Source organism: Chrysochloris asiatica, unplaced genomic scaffold (assembly GCF_000296735.1).
Source record: "Chrysochloris asiatica unplaced genomic scaffold, ChrAsi1.0 scaffold00046, whole genome shotgun sequence".
NCBI lineage: Eukaryota > Metazoa > Chordata > Mammalia > Afrosoricida > Chrysochloridae > Chrysochloris > Chrysochloris asiatica.
Window position 1 is genome coordinate 4,630,872 of NW_006408564.1, and position 27,847 is coordinate 4,658,718.

At 38.6% G+C, this 27,847-nt stretch overlaps 1 protein-coding gene across 1 annotated transcript in view; it reads right to left on the reverse strand.

The window, feature by feature from the left end:
- ERC2 (ELKS/RAB6-interacting/CAST family member 2) overlaps positions 1–27,847 on the reverse strand; it is a 1,669,968-nt gene that overhangs the window by 810,151 nt on the left and 831,970 nt on the right. Inside the window, exons 11-12 of the mRNA XM_006862059.1 lie at positions 23,659–23,852; positions 16,459–16,470 (exon numbers count right to left, since the gene is read on the reverse strand). Coding sequence (XP_006862121.1) covers positions 16,459–16,470; positions 23,659–23,852 — 206 coding nt within the window. The remainder of the gene's footprint in view (positions 1–16,458; positions 16,471–23,658; positions 23,853–27,847) is intronic.

Consider the following 27,847-nt stretch of genomic DNA (forward strand, 5'->3'; position numbering starts at 1 on the left):
AAGGAGAGACTCCTGAAAGCAGCTAGGGAAAAGAGAAGCATTACTTACAAAGTCAACCAAATCAGATTAAGCTCTGATCTCTCAGCCAAAAAAAACCTGTCAACCAAGAATCGTCCACCCAGCAAACCTGTCAATCAAATTTGATGGCATAATAAAAGCATTTCAGGATAAACAGAAGCTAAGGGATTTTGCCAAAGCCAACTCCACACTTCAAAATATCCTAACAGGAGTTCTTTGGACTGAGAACTAACAAAAACAGACAACAACCAGAGACTGACATATGTATTAGCACCACCCAGAAGTCAATTAACAAATGGAAGAGTCCAGAACAGAACTAAACTATAAGAGCAGTTTCAGAGGATCTGAGAGGTCACTCTGATCAAAAGAATCACAATGTGAAAAACAAAAATGTAGTAACAGAGATTCACATGGTGAGGCGGCCAGGTAGCTTACATGATAAAACAGACTGTTTTAAATAGAGGAAAAAATTAATAGAATATAAGGTAACCTCAAAGAAAATTAATACTTCACAACATACCAAGAAAATGAAAATCAAAGAAAAAAGTTGAATCATTAAAACTATGAAGAAACTGACAAGAAAGTAAACAAAAAACATGAGCTCAGCACAGGAAAGCATTCAAGACAAACAAACCAGCAGCACCACACAAACAACAACAACAACAACAAATAAACATAATGACAGCAATTAATTCATACCTATCTATAATTATGCTGAATTTCAACAGATTAAATGCACCAGTTAAGAGATGGAAAAATGGCAGAATATGCTGTCTGCGAGAGACACATGTTACACATAAAGACAAAAACAGACTAAAAGTTAAAGGATGAAAAACAATATTCCAGGCTAATTGCAATAAAAAATGAGCAGGAGGACAATACTAATCTCTGATCAAATAAACTTTAAAGCAAAACCCCAGCATAATAGATAAAGATGTCTATTATCTCATGGCTAAAGGGTCAATTGAACAAGATGACATAACCATAATAAATATCTATGCTCCCAATGAAATAGCTTCAAAATATATAAAGCAAACTCTAATAGATTTGAAAACAGAGATAATTCTACAATAATAGTAGGAGACTTTAATACTACCACTTTTGAGAAAAGCTAGAACAACCAGAAATAAACTTGACAAAGACACAAGCAGCCTACTTGACCTCACAGATGTGTAGCACAATACACCCTTTTTTCCAGTGCACATGGAACATTCTCCAGAATACACCACTTCTTTGGCCACAAAACAAGCCTCCATAAATTTACAAATATCAAAGTACTACAAAGCATCTTCTCAGACCACAATGCTATAAAATTAGAAATCAACAATAGGAAAAACTAATGAAAAAAGCCAAATACATGGAAACTAATTAACACCCTGCTGAAAAGCTACTGAGTAGTATAAGGAATAAAACACAAATTCAAGAAATTCCTAGAAACAAATGAGAACAAAAACACAAAATACCAAAATCTTTGGCACAAGGCAAAAGCAGTACTGAGAGGACAATTTATTGCAATAAATGTACTTATCCAAAAAGAAGAAAGAACTAAAATCCACACATTAACACAACATGTCCAACAACTAGAAACAGATCAGCAAAGTAAAGTTACAATCAACAGAAAAGGAAATAATACAGATTAGAGCAGAAATAAATGAGAAAAACTACAGGACAAGAAGCTGGTTCTTCGAAAGGATTAATAAAATTGACAAATCATTGGCAAACATAACAAAAGAAAAGAGGGAGAAGACACAATACACATAATAAACCACATAGTTGATGTCACAACAGAACCAAAGGAAATAAAAAGGATATTAACAGAATACTATCAAGAGATGTACTCCAACAAATTAAAAAACTTAGAAGAGATGGATACGTTTTTAGAAAAACACGACCTACCTAAACTTACACAGAGTGAAGTAGAAAACTTGAACAGATCCATAACAAAAGAAGGAATTCATAAAGTCATCAAAAAACTACCAACCAAAAAAAGCCCAGGTTCAGATGGCTTCTCTGGTGAGCTTAACCAATATTCAGGGAAGAGCTGTCACAAATTCTACTCAAATTATTCCAGAAGGTAGAAGAGGATGGTAGAAACTTCCTAATACATTCTATGAAGCAAGCATAACTCTCATACTAAAACCAGGGAAGAACATTACTAAGAAAGAAAATTATAGACTATACATATTGTCAGGAAGGACCAGTCGCTGGAGATGGATATCACGTTTGGTAAGGTAAAGGGTTTAGAGAAAAAAAGGAAAACCCCCAGTGAGATGGACTGGCAAAGTGGCAGCATCAATGGGCTCAAGCGTGGCAATGACAGTGAGGTTGGCCCAGGATCTGGCAGTGTTTCGTTCTGCTATGCATAAGGTTGCTATGAGTCAGTACTGACTCGAAGGCACCTAACAACTACAAAATTCCTCAAAAACATAGATGCAAATCTTCTCAACAAAATCCTAGCCAACAGAATTCAACAATACACCAAGGCACTGGAAACACAGCCTCACTCAAACCTCTTTGGTCTTAGCTCCTGCCATATGAGGGAGCTTCAAAAAGTTTATGGAAAAATGGAATTAAAGGCAATGTAATTTTTCAATCTTTTGAAGCTTCCTCATATTTTCCAGGAAATACTGAAAAATTAAGCTTCCCGAGAATAAAAAAAGATAAGGAAAAATATTCCTTGGCTGTAGTGAAACACCATACGGGGTCCATGATTGTTAATTTTATGTATAAATTTAGCTAGGCTATGGTTTCAAGTGGTTTTTCCAAACACTAGACTAGCTACTATTCCATAATGTAATGCAACATAATGCAATGTAATCTAATGTAATCATCTTCCATACTGTAATCTAATGTAATCAGAAAGTAGAAAGGGGAATTCTTTAGGGTATGATCTGTCTTCAGACTAAAAAGAGATAGTTTGACAGAATTTGCTCCCTCTATACTTTTCCCATTGACTCACCTACAGATCTTCAGACACAAGCCTTCAGGAGTTGCCATCCTAATGCCTGACTTAAAAGTTTTGCATGTGTTGGATTCCTAGTGTGGTGCTGTGGGTTAATGTGCTGGACTGCAAGGTCAGTTTGAATTGCAAAGTCAGCAGTTCAAGCCCACTAGCCACTCCTCAGAAACCCTAAACAGGGTCGCTATAGGTTGGAACCAAGATGATGAATTTAGCAATAATATAATCCTATAAGTCAGTAGAAATCTCTATCCTGTCATCTGACCCATGGATTTTGGACTTTCCAGTCCCTACAATTGTAGGACCCAGACCCTCAAAGTAAAACAATTTCTGTCTCTCTATTTATGTATATGAAGTGGGTTCAAAAAGCATATGAAAAATGTCATTATCTTTTAGTTCTATTTTTCTAAGAACTGTAGGAAGTCCTTTCATATCATATACAAATATATATCAATACCACCTCTGTTTCTTTAGGGAACCCAAGACAGGGTCCAAGATGACTGTAAAGACAGATTTTTTTATCCTGTCATTGTTGTTTTTGTTAAGTGCTGTTGAGTCAATTCCGACCCACAGCAACCCTGTATAGGGTTTCCGAGGAGCAGCTGGTGAGTTTGAACCACTGACCTTGCAGTTCAAATAAATGGCTTTGCAGTCTGGCACATTAACCCACAGTGCCACACTACTCCATTGAATTGGTTTCTCTTTGTCATTGCCTCAGTAGTTCACATTCCACTCTATATGCTTTTCCATCAGCTTCTGATTACTCACAAATTATACCTTCATATACTTCAGTTCTTTACAATTCACTTTTAAAATTCATTGTAAAAATATTGATTAACTGCCTATTATTTTACCGGCACCGGGATTATGGGACAGGTCCTTTCCAGGTGAAAATTTCCCTCTAGATTGAAAGACATTGAACAAGCAATCGGGAGTGTGTGCTTCATGTTCTAGAGGAAAACTGCTTGAAGGTTGAAGACAAACGTAACCTCGGCTACGCTAGCATCAGCGAAGGACAAATAGAGGAAATGACATTTAAACATCACATAACCTAACAAAGATGTATGCAGAGGTAAAAAGGGGTGAGAAACACCTTTCTGTACAGATATGAAATGTTCTCAAGGATATTTTATTTTATAAAAATATGAAGGTGAAGAAGTGTTCGCTGCATGATACACCTTGCATAAATCCCCTACTATAAACCCTGGATCTGTTCTACTAATGGGTTGTTTCTAGGAGTCTCTTCATAATCCTAATTCCAGCACACAGCTGAGTACAGAGCAGACCCACGGCCATTACTATTGGATGACTATGAGTACGTCACATGGTGTCCTGGGGTGGCGCTGTAGGATAACCTTAGGACCACAAGATCGGTTTGAACCACAAGGACTGAAGTTTAGACTCACCAACAACTCTGTGAAAATCCTATGCTGGGTCACTAGGCATCAGAATTGACTTAATGGCACTTAACAACATAAGTACATGAATGAATGAAGCAAATAAATGAATGAGCAAACTTGGGTACTTGGGCCATCCTCTAAACCAAGGTGCTGTAGGATAAGCACTGGACCACAAGGTCAGTTTGAACTGCAAGGTCAGCAGTTCACGTACAAACATTGCTCCTTGAAAACCCTATACAGGGTCACTATGAATGAATCAGAACTGACCTAAGGGCACTAAACAATAACACATGGATATAGAAAGGTATTAGATGAATCTTGGCTATCAAGTTCAAGCTAAGTCCCTATTAAGATGAACATGTGATTAAGAACAATCTTCATATATTTGTGTATATATGTATACTATGGACTCCCAAATAGCTCAGTGCTTGGCTACTAGGCAAAAGGCTGAAAATTTAAATTCACAAGAGAAGCCTTGGAAGACAGACTTGGCAATCTGGTTCCAAAAGACCACAGCCTTGAAAATCCCATGGATCAGTTCTCCTCTGCACACACAGGACAGCCATGAGGATAATGTGCTAGACTGCAAGGTTAGTTTAAGCTGCAAGGCCAGTGGTTCAAACCTACCAGCTGCTCCTTGGAAAGTCTACAAAGGTTTGCTAGGAGTTGGAACTAACTCAATGGCATTTAACAACAACAACAACAAATTACATATAATATATGCAGGTAAGTAAAAACAAAAGCTACAAAATCCTAAAAACCCTAATTAAGCAAAAATAGTAAAAATATGAAGCTATTGTTTCTTGACATATCTTCCATCTAGATCTAAACACTTCCGAAGATGGTGTTTCCATCGCTCTGATCTTTTCCTGAAAAATTCTGCTCTCTTGATGTACAAGCAACTATTTTCAGTACTGTACAGGGCATAAATCGTGTTGAGTTTGGGGAAGAAACAGGAGCCCAGAGGAGTAAAATCAGTATTGCAGGGTGAATGGGTAAGGTTTCCCAGTGAAATTCTTATAGGACAGCTCTGGCTACCATCAAAGAATGAACAGGTTCATTGCTGTGATGGGGGAGGGGGGATTCCTCAGTGTAACTCTCCTGTCCTTTTTCTTATCAATGCAATTTTATATTTTATTTAAAAATTTTCTCTAGTAAGCATCATAATTGCCCCATGTTCTTGAGAAAATCTATCAAGATTACCCCTTTGGAACAGACAACAACAACAAACAGTCCCTAGAACATTCTGAGTAATTTCTCTGCCTTGAATTTAACTCACCCAGCAGATCCCTTTGGAAGCTACTGTTATGTTTGGACCTTTTTCAGAAGGCACCCCAATGAGACTTTGCTGTTAGTAAGAGCCATAGAGTCAGTTTCCACTTACAGCAATACTGTACAGGGTTCCCAAGGAACAGATGGCAGCTTTGAACCACCGATTTGTGGTTAACAATCCAATGCTTATCCTACAGCACCAAACCAGGACCTCTACAAGACTAAGACAAGAGTATTACTTAAAAGAACTTGTCTACCACCATCCACTGATTGCAAACACATGTCTAAACAGGTTTTGTTTAGAAAAAAAACCCGTGCATATATGAACTGGCACACTAGTAACAATCCTTTTTTATTTGCCCTCTTCTCATTTATAACATATTAAAATATATATAATGTGTTGTTGCTATTGTTGTTAAGTGACTTTTAGTGGGTTCTGACTCATATAGTGACCCTGTATGGGGTTTCTGAGGAGCAGCTGGTGAGTTTGAACCACCTAGTGCTTGTATATTTCATTTCAATAACAATAAAATAAATTTTCTATGTTTAATTCTTGTCTGTCAGATTAAAAAAAAAAAGAATGTAGTCAAAAGAATGCTGTTATTTCCATCCTTTCCCTTGAAATCTCTAAGTATCTAAGGAGGAAAATGCCTACACTCTATTCCAGCAACTGAGTGTTTTACAACTAGAAGAGCAATGGAATCCACTTTGCTTGACAGGCTCAGCATCGACTTCTCTCTTGTATGAATCCCTACTCTCGCTCCTTGTTTTTGGCTTGAAAACCTCACTGGTAACTGCAACATAACAATCACTAATCATAGTCATCACTAATCACAGCCATCACTAATTCTATATACTCAGGGCGTGTCAGACCATAGCCCAGGAGGGATGAGCTGTCCCTGTCTCCATCTCAAAGACACCAAGGACTTAAAGACACTGAGTGAAGCACCCTAATTAAGGTGTCACTGCTGATTCTTAAGATAAGGATCATTTCATTTTCTAACTTAGTACTCTGACAACAAATAACAGTTTGAGCAATCTTGGAGAAGATAGTACTGTAAGCATGAGGTAACAGCAGATCTGGGCTAGATGCTGCCCCTGGAATCCCAGAGCAGTGCTTGTTTATCTGTTCAGGAATCCCTAAAAGGCCCTGCAGTGTGTGCTTAGGTGGAAGGAGAGCAATCACACTCAACAAGGTGATAGGACAACTATCTGCCAATTACCCACTGAGTGTTTCTCACCAAGGCCCATTCATCGCAGGTTATCAGAAGATTCTCTGGCTATTCATTATTATAACCAACATTGTTCTCTCCACGGTAATTATCTGTGAGCCACATATCATGCTGTCCTTAGAACCATCAAACTGACATATGATTAAATAGCAGAGGACTCTGAAGTTAAATTTAAAACCACTCTCTTACACTTCAGCTCACACATTGCCTCGAGCACTATCAATCTAGAGGAATATTCCAGTTGACCACCACCAAAGGCCAGTGAGAGATGATTCCATTACTTCATGTTCCTTTATGAGAAAGGTGGTGGTTATGTTCTCCAAACTTTAGAAGGCGATTTTCTCCAGACCTCAAATAAAATTTTGCCAAGGGATTTGCTGTAGAAAATTCTGCCCCTATTCCATTTTTAAGTGTCTCCAAAGTTGCTTATGTTCTCCACTGTGTCCTTTTGAAAACTGTGTGTGGGGTCTCACAGGAAAGAGTTCATTCCAACAAAATACTGGGAGAGTTAATTTCATATTCTTTTCAGCTCCCATTGAAAAACTGATAGTAAAGATGAAATTATTTTGCACACAGCTCTGGTTATAACAATATGAATAGTGCTTATACTAACAATGTTAGCCAATATACATTTTTTAAACTGAAAGAGAAAGTCAATGCCCCAAGCTGAGTGAAAACTTCAGTCTCCTTGCTCTTGTGCTGAATAAACAGGAGCCTGGTGTGGCGCTGTGGGTTAACGCGCCAGACTGAAACTGATTTGAACTGCAAGGTTGGTGGTTCAAGCTCACCAGCTGCTCCTTGGAAACACTATACAGAGTCGCTATGGGTCAGAAATGACTCGCTGGTACTTAACAACAACAACAGAGTCTCTACATGGAGAAATCTGCTTTCCTTTCCAATCTCACTCTGGCAATCTGCTTATGAAAGGAAAGGGCAAAGGGAACCATCAAAGCAAGCAATCAAGTCCATTCAGGACAAACCCCTTCAAAAACTGCAACTCAAAGGGAACACATAAGCAGGCATGTAAGCTGGCTGGTGATTGCATTGGTCTACATGTGAGTGGCAGTGGGAGAAATGAGTAATGAAAACATGGGCTGAGCTTGACCACATTCCACAGACTCTTGTCAACCTAGAGATGAGAGAGAAAAGGAAGGGCTGGTTGGTATGAAGTTTGGAGAGACGTGGGAATTCCTGAGTCCACGGACAGTAAACTAGCCATGGAGGGCTAGAGCTGAGAGTGAAGCATCCAGCTGATATGAAGCGAGGAGAGATGCACAAGAATGCCCAAATCTTGCAGATAGTACCCATTTGACCTAGCTTCCATGACTTGATGACCAGAACTTGACTATAGGAAGATAAAGAAATCTGATAAAAGAACCAAGAGTAAATTGTTACAATTTGATGACTTTGACCTATAATTTTGGATGTAGTAGCTCTAAATACCAACTGAGAGGGAAGGAGTCTTCACATTAAGGATCAAATCTATCCCCTCAGTATGCAGGGTTGATAGGTAATTTAGATATAGGTTACCTAAAATGGGGGATTATAAAGGCACAAAGTGTCAGGCTTACAAGTTTTCACAAGGCAGTTTCATTTCAAGAGTATGTGGGAAAAGTAGAATCCCCACTGAATAGTTTTCATCTTGACTACACAGGTCTGGTGAAAGGAGATTGGGATAAAATTCTTATGATTCAGTAGTGAGTAATTGTTATCATGACTAAATTCAATTGCCATAACTGTAAAGGTAGAAGTTTTATAACACAAAGGGAGGAGTAGTAAATTTCACATTCCAGGAAGAGAGGACCCTACGGCTCTCAAGGGAGAAGAGCATGCCAGGAATGTGGGACCCTAGCCAGAGAAGCAGTGACACCGGAGATGGAGGCAGAAATGAGGACATGGAGAGATAGAGCAGCTGAGGACTCTAGACTCATGAAAAGAGAAAGGCTATGTGCTGTTGGCCAGGCGGCAGGCTTGCAGCATGTACCGTTTGGTTGTTTAAATGATTATATATTCCTGAGTGTTTTGTGTATGTCAAAAACACAACAAACAAACAAAAAACAGAGGGAACAGAAGTAAATTTCTGTTGAATGATGATGCATTGAGGGGATTATAATCATTACAATGAAATGAAATATCACAGAGGATGAGTGCAAAACCAATGTTCTCCCATGTAAACTATCACTCAATTCACAATGAAAGCTTAAAAAAAAAAAGGAAAGGGCAAGGTCACACCCATGAAAACCTTATAGATTGTAGCTAGACTCTGGCACACATGGGGTTGATATGTACCAGCAATAACTAGAAGGCAACTAGCTGGTCTAGTAGTTTTGGGTGGTATGAATGGTTAAGCACTCAGTTAATGAACTGAAAGACAAGTGGTTCAAACTCATCTAGAAGTATCTCAAAAAGAGCAGCAAATCTTAACAGTATCACAGTTACCAACGAAGAAAATTTTCTAAGGCTTTGTTAGATAAAATAATATATTTTCATCATTTTAAAAAAAAGAGGAAGAAAAATAGAGTAACCCCTCATTTAAAACTAGGCTATCTCCAAAATGAAAGCTTTGAACTGACTTAACATAGTACAGTGTGGAAACTCCACCTACCTTTCTACAATGTAAAAGAAAATCCCAGTACTGGATACTTACATTTCCCTACAACTTAAGCTGGTATTGAGGGTAATGAAGTGATAGAATTCACATTTCATAAGAAAAGCTATATAAAGGAAATAAGGTATTATTTTTCTAGAAAGTGATTTATAATAATACTGAGAAACTATTTTCTAAAAAATGTCTTACCCTTCTCAGCATTTACAAAAAAATGCTAACCTATATTGAGAGATTTACTATTTGCTGATATTCATCCATATGGTAGTAGCAAGTGAGAGTAAGGAGGAGGGCAGAAACAGGGAAAAGAAAGTGTGGAAGGGGAAAACAAAGCAAACAAATGAATAGTTCACTCCTTCAATACAACATCCAGCCAGGATTTACTAGATTTACCTAACCCGAGGATTGTTGTTGTGACTGGTGGTGCTGCTCCTATTATTTTAAACACATTTCCAAGGTGATAATGGTTTGCTCAAGGAGCTCTGGTAGCGTAGTGGTTACGAATCGGGCTGCGAACCGTAAGCTCAGCGGTTCGAAACTACCAGCCGCTCCGCGGGAGAAAGATGAGGCTTTCTACTCCCGTAAAGATTTACACCCTCGGAAACCCTGTACAGGGTCGCTATGGGTCGGACCCGACTCGATGGCACTTAACAACAACAACAACAATGGTTTGCTCATCATCAGAGAACCTCAGAAATATACTGCACTATAAAATATGAGGGGCTTTAAAAAGTTTGTGGAAAAATGGCATTAAAAGATAATGGGGGTTTTTCTATGAACTTTTTGAATCCCCCCTCACATTTCAACTACAGTGTAAGCTGTGTTCCTGCAACTTTCTTCACCATTCTAGAGGCCATAGAGAGAATATCAGAGAAGCAACTCCAGCAAAAGCTAATAAGTATAAATAATAATGGTACATAAAGTCCTAGTTGTACCAGTTGGAGCTGGCTCAGCAAAACATTAGCCATGACAAGCACCTCTACCGAGGTTGGGGTTGGGAAGATACAAGCACCAGCCCCTGGCTACATCTCAAACGTTCTAAACCATTTCCAAATATAGAACCCACTTTATGTTTGCAAGGGCTGTAAATCAGGGAAAACAACTTTTTTCCATCTCCAATAAAATATTTGCACCCAAAGCAAAATCAGTCAATTTCTGGCTTACTACCAGTTCTGCTTGGGCATAAAATTTTCTGACACTTCACCAGAAATGTCAGCGTAAGTATACAGCAGCTTTAAAGAGGGAAATGGTTTTCTGACCTGTGGATAACCCCTTCAACCCCAACAAGGAAAAGGAAAAAAGGGGGGGGGGAAATAACACAAAAACAAACACCTGAAAACCCAGCTTTTCCAGTTATTAGTATAAATGGGACAAATCTTAGTGGCCAAATCCTTCCTTATAGGAAGTGCTGGTCTTTGAATTAGGTGAAGGGAGGGTTCAGGTCTGTTTTACTACTATATCCCCAAGGCCCAATACAGTTCCTGGCATGGAGAACAGTCAGAGAAGGAGGGAGGGAAGAGGAAAGAGTAAAAGAAAGAAGGTAAAAGAGAGGGAGGGAAGAACAGAAGAAATGAGGGCGTGAGGAAGAAAAAATGAAAAGAGAGCAAAGGAGTGAGAGAAGTTCAGAGAAAGATCTTTTCCCTGCTCCTTCTGCCAGAAACTTCATTTTTCTTGAACTTTCAAGCATCCACCTTAAAAGTAACTCACTGGTATCTTTTCTTAAGACTCCCGGTCAAGAGCTAGATCTGGCATCCAATGCAGTCAACCCAGACTTCAGAGAGAAATGGTATACCTATACCCCAGGTTCTCCATAAGGCTAGGTGATAAAAAGCCAATGGAAGGAGCCTTCTTGCATTGCTATTTATTTAATATCCCAGAGCATATACATCTCTGCAGTGTGTCGGGCACTGTCACAAACAACTGGGGACGGCATTGTGCTCCCAAAGACAGGACACACGGACTTTGTGCCCTAGCAAGAGGCAGGTTATGACCCAAGTAAGGGGAAGGTTCAAATAAAGCACTGAGGAGATCAAGGGAGAGAGAAAATGCTCTGCCTATGGGCTCAGAAAAGGCTCTGTGGACTAGGTGACATTGGAGCTGGCCCTGGAAGAATGACAGAGGGAGGTGCCAACAGTAGAATGAAGGGAAAGGGCTGCTATAGAGCTGGTGTGAGAGAAAGTATCTCCCTAAAGCTCTCCATGGAATACACCCATAGGTAACCATATTTGGAAGTTCATGGGTTGAACATAATCACAGAGATTTCCTGCCTTCTTAGAGTCTACACAAGGCTAAAGGTACTGAAAGAGTAAAACTTCGACTTAGAAATCAAAAAAGATTGACTTTGGTCGGGGAGAGGAAATAGTAGCTCTATGAACTTAAGTCAAATATTAAACTTTTGTGAGCTTACATTTCCTTCTCTAAAATGGAAGTGAAAGTTCCCACCTCATATAGTTGCCACGGCAATAAAGCAACGCCAGTGAGAGATGGAACTCGATGAGACGCCTTGCTTTCCCAGGTCTCGTGAGCATCATCCACAACAGGATGCAGTCTAAACCACTTTTTATCTCATTTTAGTGGAAAATACCTTAGTTCTTCTCTGGCAGGTTTCTACCTTACACCGATTCTGCCTTTCTCGGGTTTCACTGTACTACCTAAAAAGTGATTCATTCAGCGATGGTATTTAAGTGAATGATTAGTTGCATTACTGCTACCTATACACTTATCATTTTGTTATTTTCAGGGTATATCATGAATATAAAAAGCAAAATGTAATATGCAGCATTTTTTTTAATGGATTGGTTGTTTTTCAACAGCTATTCTTTGGAAATGCTGACCAGCATGTCATGCCCAGCCTCACATGCCGTAGGGGCTCACTCTGTCCTTATTGGGACAATAGGGCCAAGAATCATCCTTAATAAAGACCAAGTTGCAGGACAGCAAGAGGATGCTCAGGGAAATGTGTTTTCCATTATTTCTTTGGGCAACAGGCCATTGAGGTCCAAGAGGCGTGACTTCATCTTCTGTGAGAGGAATGAGGGATTGAGAGTGCACTGCTCAGTTTTGGGGAAACTTCACAAAGAGTTTATTATTTTGGTGGAAGTGTTTGAAGTGACTGTAACAATGAGCTCACGCCTGCTGCCAGGCGCCAGCCTTCAGCCTGAGCCTCCTTGTCCAGGAAATGCATAGAGCCCATCCCAACCAGCTTTGGTAGTGAACATGCGATACCCACGTGCAGGCAGGATCCCAGATGACCTGTTCAACAGGTGGCTCCTTTCTCTCCAAGGGGGGACATTGAGGCAGAACAAGGAGGCTACACTGACATACCACCCAGAGAAAGTGAAAGGCTGTGAAAGCCAGGGAGCGATCCAGACCATTCGGTTTAACTGGGTGGATTTTGGGAGGGAGGATTTTTAACTGAATCCAAAAACATACTTTGCTGTTGTTGCTCTTACTGGATGACACTGAGCAAATGTTCCACTCAAAGCAAACCCATGTGACAGAACAGAACTGCCTCATAGGGTTTCCCAGGTTGTGACTTTTATAGGACCAGATTGCCAGATGCTCCTTCTACCAAAGCAGCTGGATGGGTTTGAACCATCAACCTTTCAGACAGCAATGTACCAATTTTTCAGGACTCTTTTGTGGAGGGAGGAGTTAATTGCTATCCAACTTCATCTAGAGATTCTCATCTGTTATAAATTACAAACTAATCTCCTGAATGGCTTCTAGAAATGAACACATTTCTCACAATCCCCTGCCTCTCATCCCTAGTCCAGTATAATAATGTAAGACTTCTCCAGCTCCCCACTGGTACATGTGTGAAGAGGTTCGCAACAAAAGTATAGTTTACTGGAGTGGGGGAACTAGACTGCAAACCACAAGGTTGGCAGTTCGAGTCTACCAGCCACTCTGCAAGAGAAAAATACAGCTTTTTGCTTCCAAGAAGATGCATAGCTTCAACCCTCTAACGGGTAGCTATGAGTCAGAGCTGATTCAAAGTCACTTAACAACAACAACAACACCTGAATTTAAGCATGAGCTTCTACACAGAATTTGAAATGGAAACATAGCCAAGCAAAAAAATAATTGGAGGGGAGAACTTTCCTTGAAGTCCACAGCATGTAGTAGAAAACACTGAAGTTTCAGGGAAATTTTCAAACATCAGACTGGGAGTCAGTGAGGTCCCTGGCAGATGACAAAACTTTTATGGTAAGAAAGACCAGGAATGATTATTCAATTATACAAATATTTGGAAACCATGTACAGGGTCACTATGAGCCAAAACCCACTACACGGCACATCACAACAACAACAGATATAGGTAAATAGATACATATATGTATATACACCATGTGTGTATATATAAGTGCATGTATGCAACACACAAACACATACACAAATATCTCAACTATGAGCCACATATAGAATGGCAGAGATTCTTCATTCAATTGTTACATTTATTTCATTTTAACTGGTAAACCTGGAAGTGGTTGGAAAGTAGCATAGTTAATTCTGGAAACTTGTCAAAATGCAGAAAAGCTTTCAGGACTCAGAAGGGATTGTTTTTTACCCCCAGGAAAGCAAGTCTGCCCAGTTCCTCCTACACTAAAAATAAAATCAGAGGCTCTTCACCAGGACGGCACCATTTTCTCCATAGGTTTCATTTGAGGTGACAGGTTTAATGATTGTGGAGGGATTCCAGTCTTAATTTGACTCCTACATTCACCCCAACCAGATTTGGCATTTGCATGTTACCAAAAGCAACCAGTGTGCCTTTCCACTTGTTTGGAAAGCCCCTTGTTCCCCATAACTTCTGTCAACCTATATCTTGCACCATGTCTCCTGAGAATCAGAGTTCAAGTTTATTCACTATGGAATAGGAAAAAACCCAGCAACCTCCCAATTGCACATAGAAGACTCAGCAGGAAGACCTGTGGGCTGACAACTGAAAGTCCAGGCAGGAAGCCTGTGGTGTGTGGGAAAGAGAATCCTAGTCTCAAAAGCATTAATATCAAGGGTAGGGGTAGAGAAGGAAAACAATAGGAGAATAAAAACAAAACAAGACAGGCAAAGGGAAAAGCTTCAAGCTTCAACTAAATTGAGAGGATTCAAAATTTGGAGGAAAGGTTTGGATTCTTTATGGCCAAGGTGACCCCACACACAATTAGAATGTCTGTGTTTCTGCACATAGGTATACCAGATATAGTCCATTCCACAAGTTGACAGTTGACTTTGCTGAGAACATTTTCATAGGACCATGCTTTAAATCTCTGATTAGACTTCTGATGGAGAGATTACTGAGAACAAGGTCTTCCTTCAGAGTGATTAAGTTCAAGACAGTATCTGAGGAATCTCTTGCGTGATATGTGGGGACAGCAAAAGGAGTCTCATTTTCAAGGACTATGAGCCACAGATGAGCCCCTGGGTGGCACAAATGGTTACATGCTTGAATGCTAACCAAAAGGTTAGCAGTTTGAACCCACCCAGAAGTGCCATGGAAGACAGACCTGATAATCTGCTTCCAAAAGCCACAACCTTGAAAGTCCTATAGAGCAGCTCTACATTGCACATAATGGAGCTGCCAAAAGTTGAAACTGACTCAGTGGTAATTAACAATACAAGGAGTTATGGGTGGTGGGAATGGCCAGGAAACAAAAATCTATGTGTGCATAGGAGGTCTCCTTTTGGAATTATGTGATACTGACATAATTGTATTGCTCCACTGGCTTGAATGATGGGAAGTGGATTGAATAAAGGGATACAGACCATGGATAGCCCAATAAAGAGAAGAAAACAGCATAATATCTCTCAAAAAGAGCCACTACATTGGCTACCAATATAATTGGAGACTTCTTATTAAACTCTAGGTAGCCCCAAATTATATATGATGGTCATCTTTAAGAAAACCCATTGATTGGATGATAGATAGGAGAACTCACTAGAAATGTGTATACATTATTGGAAAAAGAAGTCTTCCATGACTTGCCCACTACTGTTGAGTCAATTTTGACTTACAATGATCCTTTAAGACAGAGGAGAACTGCTCCCTTGGGTTTTTAAGACTATATATTTTTATGGCAGCAGAAAGTCTCATATTCCTTCGATGGAATATCTGGTGGATTTGAACTGCTGACCTTGGGATTAGCAGCTCAACATTTAACCCACTAAGCCACCAGGGCTCCTTTCCTTGACTTAAGGAGAATAAACTATTGGCTAGGGCCTCCTACCTTACTGGGACCAAGACTAGGATGCATTTGCAAACACAACGTCCATTTCATTTCTTAATATCGGGTGTATATAGTCAACTTTGCATCTAGTTTTACATTTGGCTTCATACATTAATGCCCTAGGTAATTAAAGTATGTCTTATGGCTAATAAAACTGAAGTTAAAAAGTTAAAACCAAAACAATGACAGGAAATAACATGTGTGTACAATATGTTACTAACACACTGATAATTTTCAAAAATGACTTTACAAAAAGTATTATAAATCTTTCAAAACGTAGTGATTTATTATGCAAAAAGGCTGAGCAGTTTGTGCAGTTAAATTCAGCTTTCAACTTGCTGTGTCATGAGCAGAATTTCTGTTCTCCTGGGTTAAATTTAGCATACTGAATTTTGTTTCTTTCCCCACAGTTCTATGTTTTATCATCTTCCAGTCAGTTTTCTGAACTTCTCAGCCAAAATGAACTAAGGAACTCACATGATTTTTTTCTTATTCTGATTTTATAATCCAAGAGGAGAATGCATCAAACTGTCCAATAGTGATTTACTTTCATCTTCTTTGTTTTTATTGTCCTCACACACCCCATACCGTCTATTTGTAAAACAAACCATCCTTAGGCATGGCATGAAATGGGGGAGGGGCAGATGTGGAGGAGAGAGGAAAATCATTTCTGAAATGTGTTTGTTAAACAATAAAGTGGGTTTTGGAGGGAAAGGCAGTTAGAAGAAAAACTGAAAGTACTGACCTGAGAGCCAAGCTGATTGGAGCAAGGGTGAAAGCAGCAATTTGGAGGATAAGCAGAAAGGAAAAGGAATAGCAAAAGAGAATAAAAGGAAGGAAACGCATTAGTTTGAAACATACAGCCAACAGATGTTATATTAGCAGGTTTTATAACCACATAAAGGACACTAAAGCAAACTTTTATCTGCTATCACCCACCAAAAACCCCTGGGTACACACTGTAAGCTGCTGCATTAAATATTATACATAAGAACCCGGTATCTGCTCTTGTACACAGTATCGAAGCAAGCACTGATGTGACCCACAGGTGAGTTCTGGCAGTCCAATGGCAGAATTTGACCTTTGCTCAAAGATTATTTATAGAGAAAGCCACTATCTTTGTGCATATCAGATGCTATTATTTAGTAAATCACAATGGGAAGTATTAAGACATCAGATCTGGCAGTAAGTACTGATGTCCAATAGATTTTACCTGAACTAGGAAGTTGGATGGTGACATCCTATGAGTTCTTTTTCCTACATTCCTAAAAATCAAAAGGAGCTGAGCAATTTGGCTTTTGGTTCAAATTTTTCCATTTTAGACACTCAGAGAGTACAGTACCCAATGATGACCAAATATACTGTGGGGTGGGATGGGGTATGGGTGCGGGGGTTGGGGAGGAGTGGGAAGGGAGAGGAGAGGAACTTTGGGGAGGTGTCATTACTCTATCAGCCTCCAGAGCTAAGAAAGAATTACTTCCAGAGTTGAGGGCAATTGTTTTCAGTTGTGGAAATTAGGCTTCACCTTCATCACTGACAATATCCAGATACTTGATAACTCATATACATATACATAAAAAAAAAAAAAAACCCTACCATGTACTTCCACTCAATCTACACAATAAAGTCTGTAATGCCATGCAAAAAGAAATAAATCAAATCAATAGAGAAATGAAAGACTCAATATGTCAATAAAATAAAGACAGGAAAGTCTTGACCATCACAGAGAGACTGCCACAGAGGTACATGTGGTGCAGTACACACTCATTCAGTGTGCTAAATTATAAAAACTCCTTTGGGAAAAAAGAAATCAAGTGGCTAGACAAATATCTTTACCACCTATCTACTAAGTGGTACCTAGACAAGCCATGCTATTAAGATGTTGTTTTAAGCATTTCACACAGGAAGGAAACACAAAGCAAACTGTCAGAATCAAGCTTAAATTGCTGTTGTTGTTAGGCGCCATCGAGTTGGTACCCACTCATAGTGACCTTCGTCACTCCTTCTTCCTAGTGGGTCTTTGTCTGGCAGCTCATCTGAAACCTGTCCACCATAGGTGACCCTGCTGGTATTTAACATACCGGTGGCATCGCTTCCAGAATCACAGCAACTCACATGCCATCACAGTACGACAAACTGACAGACTTGTGGTGGAAGCTTAAATTATGACACTTCCAATGAAAACTGTGTTGACAATAATGATAAAAATCTAGAAGAAAATTCCAAGTTAAACACAGAGTTGAAGGGTTGATCTGATAATCCCTCGAATCTGAATGCCAGGCAGAGTGATGATGAGCACAACACCGATCCAAACTGAACTGGGTCAGACCATGGCCATGGAGAAGGCTCTACAGCAACTGACCAAAGCTGCCCTTTCAAAATTTTCTGGATCAGAACTTATTCATCTGTGGTCCGCAGCCAAGTTTTAGAAAGCTTTGAGGTCAGCGGTTCAAACTCACCAGTAGCTCCTCAGAAACCCTATACCAACTCTCCTGCACTTATCAAAAACAACAAAACTGGAATAGCCAGCAAATATTTAATGTTTGGTGGTTTTTCTCAAATGTCTCTAGTTTTCACCATATTCCCAAAGAGGTCGCTGACGCCATGACTTTCATCAGAAAGTTTCTAGGAGTGATGTAAAACCATCTGTCATTTGTGAAGACATCCCTTCAGCTACCTTAACAAACACAAGTAGAAATTACTTAGCAAGAATAGTTTATATTAAAGCAAATAAAACTGGTATCAGATTTCTCCCATGTACCATGAAGCTTCTGGAATACAGAATCGGAATTAAAAACAAAAACAAATAAAAAAAAACAAAACAAAACCCTAGGTTTACATTTTGGAAGAAGTCCTGAAAAGGTATCAATGAAATGATATCAGCATACTAGTGAAAAAAATCAGAAGGGAAAGTAAGAATTTATTTCTCAGCTTCTAAGTTTGAGACAAGGCACTTTGGGGCATCTAAAGGGCCACAGTGTGGAAATATCTGGTGGCATGGGTCCTTGATTCAGATAATTAAGTGGTATTACCTTGTTTTCTATTCTGACATTACATCTTATGGATACAACCCTCCACTACACAATTTGAGGGCTCTATGTGGGCATTCTTTGTACCTTAGATAAAGACTGGCAGAACTTCTAATGTGTTTAAGATAATTGCCCATAAGGTCATCTGACTGATTCCTTGGAACTTCCATGATTCTTCTCCAACACCATAATCGAGTGCCAGGCAACACTGCCTAACAGATGCTATTAATCTCTACCAAAGTGTTAATTCCTAAATACTAAATAAAACTCAGAGACAGTGATAGGCTCTGACACAGAAGTATATATAGACCTCACTGCTTTGACTATTTCATTGCTACAGATTGGACTAAGATTACTATTCCAATGTATATTTAGCAAGCATGAAACACCACTGGTATTTAACATCAAGCATTAGCAAATGTTGTTATTTGTCTACTTGGCTGTATATTATATATGATATCCAGCATTGGTAATCAATTAAAGACATTAGTTTGATTTGAACTCAGATGCGTGCTCAAGGACCACCGAGCACCTGTGGCCACACCCCACTCCCCCAGAGAACCCCTTAGGTCCAAGGCAGAAGCTCCCAGCTGGGTCTTCAGCATCAGGTGAAGGAGTTTATAGGCAGAACTGCACATGGGGACCACACTGGGGAGACATGCACACTGAAAAACAAAATCTTTAATTGCTGATGAAAAATATCATTCACGTGGAATTTAAGAGGTAAATGCATCCATGTAAGTGCCAGCCATGCATTATTTTGGGATGTATTCATTGTGGAGAGAATTAAATGGGGGAAATTAAAAGAATAGAAAGTTGTCCACCATTCCAACTATTCACACACACACAAAGTAAAGCCCTGAAAGAAAAAAGTAGACCAGTGTCAATGCAGTCTGGATTGTCCTAACCCTGTACCTTTTGTTTTATATGACTGGCAGTCTGGATTATTTTAGAAAACTTGTTGTTGTTAAGTGCCGTTGAGTCAATTCCGACCCTGTATAGGGTTTCCAAGGAGTAGTTGGTAAGCTTGAACCATTGACCTTGCAGTTCAAACTGACTTTGCAGTCTGACGCATTAGCCCACAGCGCTACACCAGCTAGAACACTAGCTGGTTAAAAAAGAGGACTTTTCAATCTGGTAGGTCACGTTACAGACCAGAGACCACAAATTTATTTCAGGTTCAATCTTGGTTTTCAAAATCACCAGCTTAACTGCAAACACTCCTCCATGACTCTAAAATGGAGATATATGTCACATTGCTAAGAAATCTTTAGTTCCCAACATTATGAATCTTGTAGTTGATGCCAGCAAATGGAAATATTGCCCAATTTGAAAAACCACTGCCTGACAATTCAAGGAAGAAGATAGGGTCAGAAGGCACACGCAGCCAGCAGATTCTAATGCTTTCAAAGCACAGGCCAAGGCTGAGTTGTCCTTTACCCAGTAAACGTCCCCTCTTGATCTCCACCCCTGTCTGCTCTGGACCTGGGCTTGGTTTGGGCCTCAGACATTACCCAGACTGTGTTCGCCTGCTGGACCTCAGAGTCAGCAGACAGCAAATTGGATCGAGCCAAGATCCACCGCACGTTTTATGAATTACAGTGCCTGGGAGGCATCAGCTTTAAGGAACAGCAGAGGCAGAGATAAAGAAAATGTGCAGAAAGTACATAAAGATAAATGCCTGTAAAATCGCTGTTGTTTTAATGCATTCCACATTGAAGAAATAAAAATGTGAATCTTCTGGATGATTAATTGCAAGAGGGTCCAGCTAAGGCCAGTTTGTCCCAGTAGACAATTATGCTATTTATATGCAAATGTTTATAGGAGGCGATCCTAATTTTCAATTAGCTGATCTAGGGAGCTGGTAGAATGAGAGAAATTATTCTCTGAATATGGAGATCATTACTTCCCCTCCAGAGAGGGAATGGAGATGAAGCAAGTCTCTGCAGTCTGCAGCGCAGCCAGCTCAGTGAGGGATCTCTGCAGGCAACATGACTGCTTAATGCTATTGGGTCTGCTTCTTCCTCAGCAGCCCATCTACACAACAGGCAGGCTCAGCTGTCAGACTTGGGTTCAAATCTTGACTTTGACTCCTATCAGCTCTGTGACCTTGAGAAAGTAATATCATAGTTTTCTCATTGATAAACTGAGGATAATGATTTGTTGCTAAATGCCGTGGAGTCCATTCCAACTTAGTGACCCTGTATAGGATTTCCAAGGAGCAGCTGGTAGTTTGAACCACTGACCTTGTGATTCAAACCAACCTTGCAGTCCAGTGTTTATCCTAAACGCCACACCAGGACTCTGGGGATAATGATAGGTTCCGTGTAACAAATGTGTGGCTAAGACCAGAAGTTAACAGTATTATAGGCCAAGGGCTTAGCAAGGCATGTGACACACAGGGAGTACAGATCATACACAACCTATTTTTATTATGAAAATGGAAAGCCTGTGTGGTGCCGTTAAGTGCTCAGCTGATAATCAAAAGGTTGGTAGTTCAAATCCACTCGAAGGCAACAGAAGAGAGGCCTAGTGAGCAATCTTCTTGTGGAAACGTAGTCACTGAAAGCACTCGGAACACAGTTCTAGTCTAATACACTTGGGGTAACCTTGAGTCTGAATCTGATAGCAAATGGTTTGTTCTGCTTGGTTTATTATTATGATCATAAGTACTATTGTTAATGTGAACACTGTTATTATCTTGAAGTCTCCATATACAGTAGTTTACTGCTGCTCAGAGTAACGGTCCCAGAGCCAGAAAACATTCATTACAGTTTTATCTCTTTTTGACCATTGATCCAATCCCAAGAAGCTCATTCAATTGCTCTGGGTCTTACTTCTCTCATCAATAAAATTTATCTGCCCTGTGATCCTAAACTAGCTTTTTTGGAAAAATTTTATCCCTGAAACATAGTTCAAAAATACCCACATAGATACATCTAAAATTAGCGATGTTATTAGCTTTTAAGGATCTGTAGACTGAAAAATATTCCCACATTTTAAAATTAATAAGAGTCCTTTAAACTTTTTAATTGTGTAACTATCTTGGAAAAACAATCTTTGACTTAATTGCTAAAATTCATCACTGATAAAAATCTGATTACCATCAAAAAAAGTTTTGAATACACATGGAGACTGGTATGGCATTAAAGGATAAGCATGAGACTGACAACCATTCAACAATTCAAACCCCTACCAATTCCTCAGAAGTCCTACAAAGGGTCTCCTTGAGTCAAAATTGACTCAATAGCACTTTACAACAACAATCATTAAACTAATGAAAAGTTTTTAAAAAGGGGATACTGACTGATTTTAAAGAACAATCCATGCATTTGAATTACGGTATTGGAGAAGAAATGTTGCACATACCATGGACTACCTGAAGAACAAATAAATTTGTTTTGGAAGAAGTACAGATTTAATGTTCCTTAAAAAACAGTATGGTGAGACTTCATCTCTAGTACTTTGGATCTGTTATCAGGAGGGACTCCCTGAAGAAGTGCTGGTCCCTCCTGATAACTTTATTATGTTTATTAATGGAGGATCAGTAAAAAGGAGGAAGACCCTCAATGAGATGGACTGACACAGTGAGAGCAGCAATGGACTCAAATATAACAATTGAGGGGTTGGCACAGGACCAGGCAGGGTGTCATTCTGTTGTGCACAGGGTCCCTACACGTCAGAACCAACTCGATGGCAACTAAAAACAGCAACAGATTTGAGGTCTGAGCATGTTAAACACAATACTTAAAAATGGCGTTGACATTTTATTGAGAATTAATCTATCAGTTTAATAGGCACCAATTGATAATTTACTCACTTTAACATTCAATAATTCATAATAATATAACCATCACTTTCCACTAAGATTTGGTGTTTGCAAACCATGTCACATTTTAATAGATTGTTACAGATTCACTTTCAAAAAGGATTCCAGGCCATGAAGCTTGCATAAAGCAAAGGCAGAATTTGAACCAAGGACTTTCTGTTGCTAAAAACCATGATCTTTTCCTAAGATCTGTGAGCTCTTCTACATGTGTCTTAATGTCTATGGCCTCACAGTGCTATGTCTTGACCAGAGCTAGCAAGCGTTCAATAATTCATTCAAAATCTGCTGATTTCTTCCACATGGACTAAATCTAGAAAAGGTAAATTCTGCCTTATTGCTGAACCAATAAGAAATCCTCAGGGGTCTAGAGTATGTAAGATGGTTCAGAAAGTCTTTCCTGGTATCAAGTCTAGGAAAAGGCATTGATAGAAAGTATATTTTTAGAACCCATAAAATCCATAAACATAATATGGACTTGATTTATTTGGAAATCTAAAAATTCTACAACTCTAATGTAACCCTCTTTCTTTTTAGACAAAGAGTACTATTTCAGGTAAATCTACCTTAACCCTTATTCAAGCATATTTATTTATCAAATGCTATAAGGACTTCTTAAAAGATGGATTTACTATGGTGTGTCAAAAGATATCCTAAGGATACGAGTTCCCTTCTTTACTTTGGATGGAAAATTTCTAATTATATGTATATTCTTCCATATTCTTTGCACAGACAGACCTAACCCATCAAATGTTTGCCTTAAGTCTGAAAGAACTGAAACTTTAGGTAGTAGTCAAAGTCCAATTTCTTATACGCTTTGCTGGTCCGAATGCTAGATCACTGGCATCATTTGAGACTTTTCTTAAAAACGGAAGAGGTAGATATGGTGAGTCTACTGCACTCCAAACAGACCACATGAACACATCATCATCCTGAACAGACCGGTTTTTTTTTTCTGTTTTTATTCTGTATGTAACTAGCTTCAGACTTGAAATACTAATAAGCTTTCCGAATGCAATGTGATCTCAGATGGACATCCAATCACTGTTAACTTGTTCTTGACAACACACAACACAGCTGTAAAATTTACCTTTCGAGTTCTGCAATCTTCTTGTCCTTGTCATTCTTTTCATTCTCCACTTCCTTGAGGATTTCCAGCAGTCGGTCAACTTCTGCTTGCGCTTTGCCACACTCATCACGGTAGTAGGATGCTTCTTTATCAAGTTGCTTTATTCTGTCTGCAAACTCGGGGTTCATCCTGGAGTCATCTTCAATATTATGAGCCTTCAACATTACATTTTTAAAGAATATAGTTAAGACAACAGTTAAGAGCAATATAGATAGTGTAGTCAGCAATGGCTCGGCAATTCATTTTGCAGGAAAAAAAATCAAAAGAAAAAATAAAACAGTAACAATAATCAAGAATTATGGGTATACTGTCAGTTAAAAGACAAAAGAAAAAACTGACCCATTTCAGCTACCTTAGAACAATACTGATTATAAGTTGTCCTGTAGTTTTATAGCAGCGTTTCATCATTGGTTTATATGTAGTTCCATTAGACGTTGCTATTTTTTACTTTTCTTTTTCCTACCAGAAAGTGAGGTGTGGGGGAAGTAAGGACTGTGATGTCTTTATTTCTGGTCATTTGGCAAACAGAGTGAAGACTATTCAGCTCCTCTCAAAGAAGGAGGTGAGTCATACAAAATGCTTCCATTGCCAGTGCAGAGAAACTAAGATGAGACAATATTAAATCATGTTCCAAGAACCATCTAGGGCATATGGACAGCCAGGCAACATACAGGAGATCACTGAACACTTTATCCCACTGAGACACTGCAGCAGAAGATGTAGTTTGAAAGGAATACTGGGAAGTGAACAAGGGCTTTTCAGCTAACAGTTATACCCATAAATTCTTGTTGTCTTGATTAAATTTAACTTGAACCAGGAGGAAGACGAGCTAGTACATGAACAAGCACACAGATGAGGATCTGCAAACACATGCATGGGTTGGGGGTAGCATTATACATGAGAACAGACACCATAGGCAATGACACACCAACAACACTGCAGAATAATTTGCAGCCAAAGTATTTGTGTGTTTTTTTTAAGTGTGTGTGTATGCGGGCATGTGTGTGAGAGCAGATATGTAAGGATTTTTCTCTTTTTTTTCCCAAAATAAACTTTTGGCTGAAATATTCCCAGACAGATGGAAAAGAACACTGCACTGCAATGTTTTGCCTACCCCTTGTTTCCCATTTTTCCTAATTGATTTCTTAAAAAGAGCAGGCAAGGAAAAAACAAGTAGTTTAACAACAGTGCACATTCAACATAGAAAGTTCAGAGAAGTCATCTAGGTATATATCTCCAAAGTTCATGTGTGAAATCATTAAACGGTAACAATTTACTAGGACTTCAGTTGTTCTGAGGTCTTACTAAATAGAGCAGATGTTCATTTGGGTCTCTATTCACTTTTTTCTTTTTTTTTTTTTTTTAATTTCAGGGAAAAAACAAGGCAAGCAAGCTACAGCTACTGTGGGGTCAAATGAATCATGCATGGTTAGAAAAAAATAACACTAATACTACGGTTAGAAGGTTGACAGTCTTTGCAATGATTTAGTATAAAAAAATTCAAAAATGAGTATAAATAAAATCAATTTCTTATTTATAACAAAATACTCATTTTAAGAAATAATAGTTTTGCATGTAACATATTATTTAAGCATGAGGATAGAAGGGGAATAATTTGCTTTAATGTTCTTTAATCTAAGATTTTCTTGTTCAAGAAATACACTCCACTATATAACAAAGAACACTGAAAAAATGTATTACTTCAACATACTATTAAGTACTGCTTTTATGTTTTATGTTAAAAAGCTTTACTGCTTTTTAACATTTCTCAGACTATGTTTATTTTTATTTATTTAAAATTCACTTGAGGTTTCAGTATAGTCCATTATTGAACTTTTACAGCATAATTCAAATAATCTAAAAAAGAATTGTGGTCTAATACATCTTTAGAAGTTGATGATTTTATTTTAAATACAAATAATAGATATTTAAATCCCCGAATATTAGCTTTTAAAATATAGAAGGTGTATTTTAAATGAAAGTGACTAATCTAAATACCTATTCCATTTGTGATAGTAAGAATCAGTTCTCAGTATTCTTATAACCGAAAATGCATTTAAAATAAATGCATTTTTTTAAACTGGAAAAAAAAAAAATTCTATCAATATTAACCTCATTTCCACTTTTTATTGCCATCATTTTACAGCACTTAAAAACCTATTCATGACATTTCTTAAATGACCCAATTAATGACATTAAGATCTTTAAAAGTAAATTAATGAACTGAGTAATGAATGAGCAGCTAGAAACACTCAAGGTAAATGAATAGATATATTTGGATTACCTGTTTCTGACTAGAGTTAAAATTCCTTTCCTGGCTGCGATTCAAACTTTCACAGAGAATAAGCATGAACGTGGCAAATGCATGATTACTGTTAGCCACTGTGGTTCTTCTCGATTGTCTTTAGTTTAATGATTATTACCATCATTATTTTAAATAAGTAGGTAAAGATGACCAGTTAAAAGACCTGAATTCTGATTCTAGCCTTGCCTCTTATTACTCTGGGCAAACGAATTTGACTTTCTAAGGAAAACCGAAAGCCACAACATGACTAACATGAGGAAAGCACTATTCAGTTTTTATTGTGATAATTTTATAATCTGCATCTAGAGATGAGGTTTAATGTACAGCTGATACATTAATGGGTTTCATTTTTATTGACAAGACATTGTTGTTGTTAGGTGCTTGCTACTGAGTCCGTTTCAACTCAAAGCTCCTCTATAAACAACAGAAGGAAATACTGCCTCACATTTATTACTGTGACAAGATAACTGCATACTCCTTTTTAAAAAGCCACTCTTTTAGGTTAACAGAAACAGCAGAGTCTGCTTGTGATGTATATGTGAGCATGGTCCTTATTTTAGGTCCTGAAAGAAAGAGGATAATACCAGGCCAGCATTCCATGCCAAATGAAACTAGATGTCTTTTCAAGCCAATTGAGTTAAGCATGGTTAAAAGACTTAGGGAATGTTTACAGGCATAGCAAACCCAAGAAAAAAACCACACCTGAACATAGACCACCACACTGTTTACTTCATTCTAATGGGGAAGCTAGATTATGTTATCAAAATGAAAAAAAGCCAAGTTGACAGCTATCCTGGTATTTGTTAGGTAATACTTGCAGACACTACTGATTCTTCCTTTTAAGAGAAACAGACCACCTCAAGACTACTTTTAAACTAAATTGATCTGTATCTATTCCTGTTCCAATATCTACTGATTTACAGGTAAAAGAATTTATGTCAAGCTACCTTCAATCTGGACACCTGGTGTGGCATTTAGGATCAGCATTGGGCTGTGAACCACAAGATTGGCAATTCAAACCCACCAGCCGCTTCTTGGGAACCTTATACAGGGTAGCTATGAGTTGGAACCAACTTGACAACATTTAACAACAACAACAACCTTCAATTTTGGTGACAGATTATTTGGAAGGATTATTAAATAAAGCACAAATGTTATTTTTTTAAATTTATAATGGAAAAGAAAGCTTTAAGGAAGAGTCACGGAATGATGGAAGAGTGACAGCTACGTCTGCTGTCACAGCTCGCCTGCACTTGAAGTTTCAAACACAGATAGTTTCACAAGTTTCAGAAGGCTTGTGATCTATCCTGAGCAGAAAGGAAGCAAAAGACTCTCTGGGATGTATAAAAGATATTGCAGGTGACCAGGTCTGCTCACATCAATCACTATTCCATTGGGGATGGGCCGAAATCGTTAACCAGTACAGTATGGTGAGGGGGTATGACCCACAGACATGGAGTGAGGCTTAACTAAGAAATGAAGGAGGAAACAGAGCTTCCAAAACTAGTGTCCCCTTCATAACTATAGGTCCAGATTATACTCTAAAAATTCAAAGACAGAAGCTCTCTATACGCTTGCCATTTCAAACTGTAACACGGGTTCTTTAACTGGCAGTTTCCTGATGTGGGTCAAAAGCAGATGACAGACTTAGACCTAGTATACATTAGAGGCCGTAGAAAAAAATAAGGGTTTATTGGAAACTTAATCTCAACAAATACCCACCCGTGACAATCTGACCCATTCATGATTTAAGTGGAAAATACACAGTAATTACTTCCTCTAAAGAATCTGTTGCCGGAGCAGATGAAAGGAGATACAGATGGGTAACTCGTGATACTGTAGTGA